The sequence below is a fragment of the Lineus longissimus genome, chromosome 6, assembly GCF_910592395.1.
Source record: "Lineus longissimus chromosome 6, tnLinLong1.2, whole genome shotgun sequence".
Taxonomy (NCBI): Eukaryota; Metazoa; Nemertea; class Pilidiophora; order Heteronemertea; family Lineidae; genus Lineus; species Lineus longissimus.
The window spans coordinates 8,041,794-8,053,973 of NC_088313.1; the positions used below are offsets into that span (position 1 = coordinate 8,041,794).

The following is a 12,180-nucleotide window of genomic DNA, read 5'->3' on the forward strand; positions in this document are numbered from 1 at the left end:
TGAGGGTTACTCGGGTAGGCACCTGCCAGTGCAAAGAACCAGCATTATACTGAAACTTCCTCAGCCACTGTCCACCAAGAGATACAGGTCATTCATCGATACAGGCAAGCCCTTCATACTCACATTCTCAATTTTCAAATTCAAAACCAAAATAAGTGGAAATTGGGCTATGGATTTTCACAGCAGGCTTCAACTGTTCATCGACAATAAACCACCAGCTAGGCTATTCTAACCAATGTGAGGGGTAGTAGTCATGATCCTCTTATGGGACCGGTACTGTACATTACTATTGTTGACTCGAAATGCTTTCTGAATACAATGCACATTATTATTGTACACTCAAGAGGATACTATGCTGATTAGTGCACCCATGATCACTTTAGTCAAGGGTATGGCAAGCTGCAACAAGATTGAGAGATTCACGCTAAATGCAGGGGCATGGCGATCAACCCATAAGCTACGCAGCTGAATGGAATGATAACGCTAGATCGAACGAAAAGACTTGACTGAAGACTAGCTGTCTGCAATCCAATCATGATAAAATGGTTCCAAACGAAGTCATCAAAACCAATGAGTTCATAGGTGAAGTTGGTTATACTAGTATCCCTACTTCTGTCATAACCTTTCTACGAAGACTGTAGCGCTTGACTGTCTCCTGGTGTACCTCTTCTTGGGCATCCTCTTGTGCCTCATCTTCCTCGGAGTGGCCCGATACTTCTGAAAGCTGTCCCTGCTTTTGTTTTGCAGAGAGGCGACTGAAGTAGGACATGACCTGTGTTGAAGTCAGCCACTGATCCTTGGGAAACATCATCTTCAGGCGCTTTGCAACGTTAGTTGGATTTTCTTTGAACCCAGTCACACCTTTCATAAATTCCTCATACAAATATCTCCGCACTTCTGCAGAAAACCGTCTTGAGGTCTTCTGTCCTCGAAGAGCCCAGCCTGCAAAAAGCAAAGATTGTTCTGAATCTGCATCTGTCTTGCTCCTTACTACAACAGATGCGGAGGGTTGTCCAACTTTGGCTATGGCACCAACTCGCCCAGCCCATTTCCGCTTTAACTTGTCCATCACGGTTTCCTTGAGTGTCACACTTGTGTGGGAGCCATAGGCCAAATGTTCTGTCAGGTCCTCTTGTGATTTGAAAAATTGGTCACATCCATTTTCAGGGCACGGGATTTCCACCTTGTTGATTTCACCTTGTGCCTTCATTGCTCCAACACCTACACTAGGCCGCGTATACACACTGAGTGTCACTCCAGTTGGAGCTAATGCAGCAGCTTGCTTGCTCTCCAGTTTGGGGTATGGAAAGAACTCGCCAGTACCAATACTGTATGCCTTCCAAACACGGATTCCACCGTCCTCATAACGAAAGTTGGTAAATGACGTGATTCCTGGCCATGTCAGAGCCTTAGGTGCACCAGCTGCAAGTGTCACAACAGAAACATAGCAGCATCTGACACCACCATATGACTCCAGCGCATCCTTCATCTCAGATGCATTAGTAACATCATGTCCCTCACACACAAAGCGTTGTATGTGGGACTTCATGGGCGCGATCTTCCTGTCGCAGATGTCCTTTCCTGCCTGTGCTTCAGAAAAGTCATATTGCCTGATAGTGAGGCCTGTGATCTGTTGCAGGTTTTTCATCGATATTAGTAAGGATGCATTATGATAACAACCTGCATTATCTGAGCGTAAGAATACGTCCTTCACTGTAGGTGTCTCCAACTTCACCTTCAATAGTGTGGCTTCCACAAGACAGAATACTGCGAACCAGTCTTGTTTGCATTGGTCCAGGACATGGACGTAACAGTGGATCTGAAGAAAAGAAAGCACTACCTAAATAAATGAAGCTCATACGCATGTACTCATAACTACTAAAAGTATCATTTGTATCAAAACAGTCACGTGGAAGGACTGATTGCGCTGCAGGATGTAACCATTGAGACCACAGGTACAGCAGCGACAGTCAGCAAAGTTATTGTATAAAGACACTTCCTTTCCTATAATGCAGAGTTATAGTGCATGTTTCGGGTTTGACTAAGTAATTTATCTAGATCCAATATCAGTTTTCATTTCATTTTAAGCTTCACTTCACTCTGACATTGATGTTTTCTCAGAATGTTTGATTCTATACACACCTGAAATTCGTTCCCCTCAACACGAGTTATGACAGCAGACACATGCCAGGAAACACCCTTTTTTCCAAACCAATCCTGCTGCGCTTCCCTATATTTCGTTGGCAGAAACTTCATGGCCCAATCCATTGTTATTAGTGCCTGATGTGGTTGCAGCTCTTGAAGAATCTGAACTTTGCATCTCTCTTGGTTCTTCGCTCTCATTATATGGGATTTCAGATGCAGAACTTTTTCTCGGCCGGCTTCGAAGTCGTACTTCAGTTCTTCTAACTGCTTTTCGTACCTACAATGAAGAGCATAACAATTATCAAAGAGAATAAAGTGAAATAGGGCCTACAAAGGCTAGATACACGTACATGTATTATCAATGTTTGTTCGTGTTCAGGTATAGTATGGACTATGGGTATAGTATGGACTATGGCATCATTCCATTCCAGAACATGCTACTGGTAATGGTTTATGCAATTCTGAGATATCAAAACTACAGGGTATGACAAGTTTAGATGAGCATAGTTTTTCCACTGGTACCAGTATAGGGTCAACATTTTTGTACATTATATTCTGAAATATTTTTACAGTAGCAGACAGCTCAATTTACCTGTAAACCACTTCTGGGTTATCAAATGCAACTTCCATCATATCAAGCATTTCTTTCAATTCCTCACAACGTTCACACACCAAGTCATGGTCATGGGAGCACTTGGTTTGTCCATCTGACAGAGCAAAGGTAATGCAGTGGTCTGCACACGGGTTTGCCTCACTGATGTGCAACTTGTAATCTGTCTTGAGATACTGTTTGGAAGAACGGATCTTTTTCTTCAGGTCCTCAAGAGAAGCAGCTGGATACTCTGGAAGTGGAAGCACTTGTATTACCAAACAGTTGTGAGAAAGTAGCTAATTCCAGCAATGGTTCATCCTGAGATGAAGGGTTTAGACAGAACGAAGTATTATGGCACAAGAAACAGCCATGATCGTTTACCATCCTCACTACACAATAATGTGTTTGAATGATCACGTGTCAGCTTGACAAAAAGCTTTTTCCCTCATTACTAAGTGGTTGATAGTGTGTTTATTTCATATAGAAATTGGGCATGGCACCGCGTAAGCAAGGATGAATCTAGATGGAGACAACATATGCCCCTCCTGTTTTCTGCAAAATAATGATTTTTCATGCATTCCTTGGTGATTCAGCAAGGAAGAAGAGCATTATTTCAATAGAAAACCAATTTCATGCCCCCTCTATTATCAAAGTCTGGATCTGGCACTGATCAGGTTATGAAATAAAATGCCAGCTTCCCATCTGAGGATGACACAACACAATATAGTAATTGTTACTTACGAAGATCACCAAGACTTTCTGCAATGGTGAACAATGAATCAAATGCCTCCGACCCCTCAGCTGCAATGTTGTCAAGACCAGAAAGAGATTTCTGTTGGGAAGCTGCGCAAACCTGAAAAAATATGGTAAGAGAAAATGTCATTGATATCTGACAAGTTTCATTTGAACGCTGTGTAGGATATAAAACATTCTATCTGCAAGTGCTGGGTTGTTTAATTTTCCACTCCTCCACATGGCCTTTCAAAACCAGTAGTGAGAACCGGCCGAGACTTTCCAACAATGCACCTTTTTCCATTCTCCTCAATACATCAACAATGACACAATGACAGACTGACACGGTGTCACACCATGTGCCATTTACTGCTCGTGTGCACGGCACCCTTTTCCTGAGGTTAAGGTACAGAGTCTACCCTTCATGTACTGTGGAGTGCTACAGGTCAGGTTGTGACATTCTAGAGGGTGGTGTCGTCTTAGGTTGTATTATGCATTGCAGTGGCTGTGCTGCCCTCTGTCACCTCACCAGCTGACCCAGAGCACTTCACAAGAAGCACATGCCACTTGAATTTTCACTGAAACCTCAGAGATACACTCACCTGAATGATTGAGTAGAGTGTGCTCCTGCTCAATGGCTCAAAGGCAACCTCTTCACAGTAGGCTTGGTAAAGCTGAATTATTCTTGATGTTATCACTGTTCGTACAACCTTGGGGATTTCAAGCTTTTCACCGTGGCTCAATTTCACAACTTTAGTCCCGTATGCAACATCTTGTAGGAAGTCTGGGCGGGAGATGAAATCTAGAAAATGGTCGACCTTCACTTCACTAAGGCGTGAACGAGTAACACCTTCAACCTCGACTGGCTGAGCCTGGCCAACCTCCCTTGCATGTTTACGGGCTTCATCTACCCTGTACTTCGTGAGACCAGGAATCATGTCCTGAAAAATCAAGAAAGTAATCGATAATTAGGATTAAGAAAGAAATGCTTTGTTTCTCAATGTTATCTCGCTGGCCCCAGTCCGACCATGCATCATTGGTTCCATGGAATGGCCACAATGTTTCTTATTCTACAGTATTGTAAACTTACATGTCACTAAAATGACACTTTTGCTCAGCAGCATGTACATGTATGCATGTCATGGGTCCTGAGTTCACCTTGAATTCTGGCACTCAATGCAATGATAAAGTTATTTAGCAGTGTGCAACTGCATGAAATGTGTAAGTGCTACCAAAATCATCTGCTCTTTATAGCTGATCCCTGTAGGATCCATCACTGCATCGTGCGGTCAACCTGTGCAGAACCCAAGAATATGAAAAATACGTTGTATGAAAAACTGTAAACTGTGCCTTGCCAAAAGACTTAGGGGTTCCACTGTAGAGGGTTGAAGAATTGAATGCCATTCCCAAATACCAGTAATACTTGCTCTTTCATAAAAGGTGCACCTTTGTGATGAACATGGGTAAATTCTTCTTCTAGCAATTTGTTTTATTCATAACAATAGGGGCGCTATGAAGTATTTTACTCACCATTAGTTGCTCTTTGGTTCTATGTGGAGCAAGAATGGACAATATCTGTCGTCTAATATACCATGACGAGGCATCATTATAGCATTTCACCACAACCTTGTCCAGTTCATCGGCCATTGGAGAAGGCACTGCAGGCTGGATCAGTGACATAAGATCGTTTTCTTGTCCAGGGGCTATGCAGTGCAACGTTAAAGCAACCGCTTCCCTTGCCTTCCTTTTGTAATAACGAAGAGTACTTGAGGAAGCATCATCAAGCGGCAGAAGAAGCTGTCCTGAAACTGAATTACATCCCCCTTGCTTCAGAAACTGATTGAGGAAGCCAAGATGCATATTCTTTGGCGCTGGAGTTGGGGCCCAGGACATGTCGAATTCATGTGGTTTATCACCATTATCCAGATTATCGGAGCTGGGTGATTCTCCATTACTTGATGACAAAAGGTGATGTCCCTGAAATTAAAGCGCCGACATTTCAGTTTTTGTGAAAGACAAGTTACAATACACATAATTTCAGAAGTATACAGTCATACAGTCATGTATTCAGACAATATCGAAGGGCATATCCTCATTCATTTTTTATATGAAGCACAAATCTGCCCTTCATGCAAAAGTGTAGATCAATTATGCTTTCTAGCTGAGAAATCTTTTCTCTGATCAATATCTCGACCTCGTCCTATGCACTGAAAGAAGCAAGACATTCAATTCAATATGGTGAAAACTGGCTTAGGAAAGGCCATAGTATTAGCTTGGTTGGTAACCCAATGATGGAATCGCACAATAGCAAACAACTGCTAACGCGTTGCACATTATAGCGGGACTGACAGTAAGTACTCAAGGCCTGCTTGGAGTGCATAGGATGTGAATGTACAATGCTCCTTGACCCCTGGTATATGGATGCATGTTTTCACTGGTACATTTTATCAACCTAGCTTCATCATGATCAGACGTGGTGTTGGTAGGCACATGACCTTGGCATTTTCTTTCTTGTCACAAGTGGTCTTACCTGGATGATACATGTAGACCCAGCAGAAGAAATTGATGAATTATCATCACCTTTGCCTCCCATCTCATCAGAAACCAACTTGACTTGTTGTCTGTCAGATGTTACTGGTGATCGACTCTGATGCTGGAAAAAAAATACCGAGTACATGCAACTGCGCTGTTTGCTATGATCTTGAGCTTCATTCATTGAATACTACTAGTGGAATTGACTGAGTGGTGTTAGCGTTGGATTAGGATGAACTCTTCAGTGATTGGCTTAGCTGAATACTGATCAGCCACAATGTAAATGTCAGTAAGGATTACTATGATTCACACTTTTCATTGAGTAAAACAATCATCTACCACTTTAGCAGTACACTAACAGAAATGCGTCCTCATTATCAGTATCACTAGTGTGCCCTGTACTGAAAGTGAAAGAACATACGATAAAACTTGACTGTGTGGTACCACCAAGAGGTCCTAAGGTAATTGAGAACATCATGCTACACCAAGCTCACCTCAAGGTCGATATCGACAATCACTGTACCCACAAAACTTTCCTCTGTACCAGAACATGGTAAAGGCTCATCATAGGCGGAGGAAGTGCCAGGCTGAAAAAGCAATTGTGAACTAAAGCAAACAGTATGGACAACAATCTTTCAACATAAATGTACGTCACTGTATGTAGAGTGAACATGGCGTCTCGTCCAATCATCCCATTGCAAGTATTTCCTATTGGCATGTCCAGCCCATGTCATGAATATCACTGGTTACAATGCTGATTTTCAATGCTTGAACTTTTACATTGTGACCTTGAAATTAATGAAAATTGAAGAAGGAATGTTTTTGACAAATCACTCTCCTTTTATTCAAGGAAAACATTTATACTCATTTATACAGGAACATAGCAAGCCGGGTCAGGAGCTCCTTCAGCCACTTGCTTACCTTCTGTTCCGTTGAGATATTCGAAGAGGGATGAGGCCTGTGCTGTTCTTTGTCGCAGTCTTTACAAATAGCTGCAATAAATATTAGAATGAATGAACATGAGATGCTCGAGTGTACTGTGTAGTCATCACCATGGGTGCATAGCCTACATTGTAGGAAAGGCAATATCATGATATCAAGTGGTTTGCCGTCTGGTTGGAGGCGACAAATTTGTTGACCCTCGCTGGGACTCAACCTCAGAGGCACAACACGAGCGATTGATTCTCCAGGTGTCTTCGAGAAAATAAATTATTTAGAAAGCCCTTCACGACACAGGCCTTTATTAGTAGCCCAAGTGCAAGTATAGTACCGGTATATAAGAGATAGCTAATGAGCTGATGAGCCATTCATAATCAGAGCTAGATGCTTACCAGAACCAACAGGCAAAAGAACTCTCCACTTCTCGAACACCATCCTGGATGCGCTTGCTGAAATGCCACGATCTTTTTGTGGGCGTCTGGTGGAAGTGGCTTTGTGCAGAGGATGTTTACACATTCTTGACGGAATCCAGCAAAGGCCCAACTTGTAGCGGTGAACTGGGCATATCGTAGTGTCGAGATCTGGGGATTCAAAGTCGAACACTCCTGCTCGAAGCGCAATGAGCTGCCATTTGTACTCAACCACGTCACTGCATGCAATGCCCATGGTGCCAGCTTCAACATGTTCAACATGCCCACGCCTGCTGGATGACCAAACTTTTAGACGGGTCAAATGCGCCTGAATATCTTTCTTGCAATGTTTCAGCCCAACTACACTAGTGTCCTTTGGATATTGGGTAAACGGACCACAATCTACCCCACAGCTTAAAGCGGAAAATCCGCACTTTAATGATATCTTTGGTTTTTTGGGCTCAGGCTCGCAAGTGTCAATGATATCAGCCATGCTTGCTTGTGTTGTGTGACCACCATGTAGTAAACTTGCGTGATGAATTCCATACTGGCCGTGATGTTGCCCTGAATCACGCATTCGTGAAGGCCTGCGGTATGGGGTGGGGGTGCCCTGGTACGCAATCACCAGTAGTCCTGAGCACCTGTTGCTGCTTATGTATATTCTTCCACGATGTCAGGAGGATTATTTAGACAGGAATAAACCAGAAGAGACCAGAGGGCATCTTCCAAATCCATCATGGAATGCAGTGCAAATAGTACAAAAAGCAGCAAACACCTCGCAATATACATGCAATCACAAACTCATCTTAAGAGTGGCCAACGATTTTATTTCTGTAACTGCAAATAGGGTCCCATATTGATCTCCTGCAGAAGTGGCGTTGCCCAACACCCTGCAAAGGGTGGGGTATACCCCGTGGAAGTAGGCTATCTTTTAACTTTTTTATGATAACGTACCCAAAACATGTGCTCTTCCGCAAAAGAGGGTGAAATCTATGATAAAACAAAAGTGTCCAAAAATTGTCCATGATGTCCCCTTTCCAATGATACCAAGCAAAGTGGACTTCTTTGTCCAGAAAGTTTTTTTTTAAATAAAAACTTTTTGTCATTTTCATCAAAACTGTGTATTTTTTCTAATGGTTAATGTATAGAAAAAAATAGGATGAGTTAATACCCCCCATTCCTGACCAGTGTGATTTTTCGCCGAATGGCTTTGCCTGCCTTCATCCTACCCCAAGACCAGTCCATGGTAGGAATTTGAGCCAGAACTGTTGACCCCCCACTTTATCACTTTTTGCAGATATTGCCTGGTTGTACCGTGGACTCACACTTAAGAAGAACTAAGGGCTGGTTTACCGTTGCTGCGGTTCTGGCTGACGCACTGAACTGCCCCCTTGCGGGCCTCCACATTCGAAGCATTTATGGGGAAACTTGCAGCCAGAACACGGTCTCCCACCATTGTATCTCCAGCAGGTTCCCGCTGGAAACTTTCGGTAAGAGGCACCAGGATTTGTTGAGGACCCTTTTTTGCCCTGACGAAAGGGCTGGGCAGGTTGGGAATTATTACGTTTCTGGTGTATTGCTCTCACCCAAAGTTCCCATAGGGGTTTATCCCAGCCGTGAGGGTAAACCGCCATATTGCGGCGGAATCCCTCGTCATAGAACATCCAGTCACCCCCTCTGACCATTAAATCTTTAACGGTGGCCTCATATCTGAGGAGCTGCTTGGATGAGGTCGGAAATTTGTCCAAATATATTGACTGGAATATAGCGAAAGCCGACTGCCATTGCGTAAAAGAAGTGATCTTAACCTTAGGGGTCCTAAATGAGAAGGTAAGGGACTCGCTCCCATCGGTGCCTGCCCCATTTATCTTAAAAGATTGCTTCTTGTGTGAAGCTGGGTTCAAAAGCTTGACGATGTCGAAGTACTCATTGGCCCAAATCTTTTCCTTGTGTTCCAACTTGACATGGCCATCTAAGGCCTAGGCAACCGAAGAAAACGAGGCACCCACCGGGACCTTCGAACCATCAGCAATGACCTGATTCTTACTAGAGAGTTGATCCGGGACAATCTTGTCAGTGACCTTGTCGCCACGTGCCGAGTCGAGGTCTTCGACGGCAATTACCTCGGAGGAAGAGGTGCCCCGGGAACACCTGGTGCCCAAGATAACGGAGTGTTTACTGCCTTTCCGGCAAAAAACCTGTTCATGTTCGCCATCATGGCATTCATGTAATACATCATGTCATTAGTGGGCCATATCCTGTTTGTCGACCTGGGTTGCACCGTTGTCCCGATTGTTAGCATCCGTAGTCAGATCTGGTCCGGGATCACGTGATGTGCCAGAATCCGGTGATTGGAGGTCAGCGGGTGATCCGAGGTTGTCCGCATCCTGTTTCCTCCGTTTCGTTGCGGGTCCGTCACCAGTTTTAGGGCGTTTCCCTGGCTTGACTCTTCCGGTACGACTCTTGTCCGACCGGCCGGAAGTCTTCTGGGTACGTTTGTGTTTAGCGTTTACCATTTTGCTGTAAGAGAAGGAAGCACAGTAAGCCGTGTTCTTAACTCGACATCTCCCAGCGGAAGACGTTCTGCCAGGGAATCGACAATAGGCCGAAACCGTGGTGAATGTGACCCGTCCGGGCTGTTATGATTATAGTCACCCCGGAACAGACTCGCGTTGAGCCGAGACCATCATCGTGGCCAAACGGACCCCTATAGGGGGTCAAAGACCATCATTTGGCCAAAGCAGACCTCATGGGAGCAAACGCTCCCCATGTGGCCAAGTAAAAGCAGACCCTGCAGGGCGCTGCAAATCCCCGGGAGGGCAAAATAATAAGGCCGGAAATTGAATTATGTCATCACTACTACACCATAATTTATGACCCTGGGCTTACGTTTAGTAAACTTCAGTACCCTCATTATTCATTGGCGTTGTTGTTTTTGAGTTGTGTTTTTAAAGAGGAAGCCTAAAAGGAAAGCTTCTGATCGAATGCCCTTTGGATGTAGGGCCAAAAAGACCCTCTTTGGAGCCAAAGACTACCATGTAGCCAAATAAAAGACTCCTGTAGGGAGCCGAATACCAACAGCTTGTTGGAGGGGATAAAAAGGTAATGTACGTCTCATTTCAAGGGAATCAGGAATTGAAAATGAGAAATTGGTTGAAGTCACCGTGACATAGGCATAAACGGATTTAAACAAATAACCCAATCTAAGGGCGAAAGCCGATATAAAGGGGAAATGAATTACGGAGAGCGTCCCATATTAAGGGAAGCAAAGGTTTTACTTAGTTTTCCTGAAAGCAAAGAAGCATTGTCATACCGAATTAAACTCTGCGGACGATAAACCGACCGCAGCCCTGTAGCTCTTGAACAGTTTCAAATTGCCCAGGTCATTAAAGTGGACTCCGTCAGTGTCGTAGATCCAACGCTCTGCATTCCAGATGCCCTTATGTTTCCAAAGCGACACGGCTGCAGAAACTGAATTGAGTTCGGCAAGGTTTAGGCGAGTGGGGAGACAATCGCGTGATGTCTCCCTAAGACAAAGAACTAATTTGCATACATCGAAGAGTGATGAGAATATAAACGATGTCCTCAAATATTGAGATTAGCAGTTCAGCGCAGGTCAAACCGTTGTATCCCAGCATAAAGTATATTATGATGGATGACTCCCTCATAATATGCATTTAGACGGCTTGCCATACACTCCAACATATTAATTAATATCAATATTTATTTTTAATGAATAATATTTATATGTCCAAGCATTTTGATTGTCATTGAGCATTGTCGTAGAATTCTATAATGTGGCAAACACATACTATTAGACATTTTTATCACATCCATGGACACCAAAGCCTAAGTCAACGTAGCCCGTCATACAGGCGAAAGTTCTACGAACATTTACGCCAGTAATCGCCCTCTGAAAACTGCAGGGAGCCCTACACCAACCACATTCTAGCCTACTGCACAGGCGGAAGTGTAGGCTCTGTAATGTATTATCCTGTGCATTGCCCGTGCTTCGAGCTATTTGTCAGAATAGTTGTTTGGAACGTGCATCGACTATCCCATCGAGTCAGCGCTATTTTTAGACGGTTATTCAGTGTAGACTGAGTACACTTTTCGAATCAACCAATGAAAACGCAACATCTTGAGGCTGCTCACGTTACTAGTAGTGCAACTACATGTACATGTATGAACAATGACAACACCCCAATCCCAACCTGTAATCCACAAGGGAAATTCCAGTACTAGTACAAAATTGGCACAGGCATGACAGGTGCAGGACCTTCAAAACAACCACAGGCATTAAACCATTGAAAGCGTACAGAACATTGGAATAATTAAAATTAAAACAACCCGCACAGCATCCTACTGTGGCAGTTCAGGTTTGGAAGGCATCTACATGTACAAGTAAATATGAACCATGATAACACCCTAAACCCCAACCTGGAATCCGCAAGTTATGCCCCGCCAATATGAACTCCTTCATAAAAGTTTCGATTTGATTAAAAATTTATAATCCATTGAAAAAGTACAATGAACATTATAACAAAAACAATCAACAAATTTATCCTCTCATGGCACGCAACATCCTGAGGCTGTTCAGGTTACTAGTATTGCAACTATATGTACATGTATGAACAATAACAACACCCAACCCCAGCCTGGAATCCGCAGGGGAATTTCCAGTACTAGGCCTACAATGTAGTACAAAATTGGCACCGGCATGATAAGTGCCCTTCCAATGCATATTCATATAAAGTCCAACACAACCAATAACCCTTTGGAATTTCCGAAGTGGAATTATGTCATCATATGTAGGGCCTACGGTCTGTA

The 12,180-nt window shown here is 43.6% G+C and overlaps 1 protein-coding gene across 1 annotated transcript; it reads right to left on the reverse strand.

Moving 5' to 3' along the window:
* Nucleotides 1–231: 231 nt before the first annotated feature.
* On the reverse strand, nt 232–5,426 carry LOC135489449 (uncharacterized). Its single transcript, XM_064774806.1, has 6 exons — nt 5,000–5,426; nt 4,072–4,410; nt 3,479–3,590; nt 2,738–2,987; nt 2,143–2,422; nt 232–1,819 (listed from the first exon to the last, which is right to left on the reverse strand). Exons 1-6 carry the CDS (start codon nt 5,360–5,362, stop codon nt 593–595), a joined length of 2,571 nt encoding a protein of 856 aa, XP_064630876.1. The 5' UTR covers nt 5,363–5,426; the 3' UTR covers nt 232–592.
* Between the last annotated feature and the right edge of the window lie 6,754 nt (nt 5,427–12,180).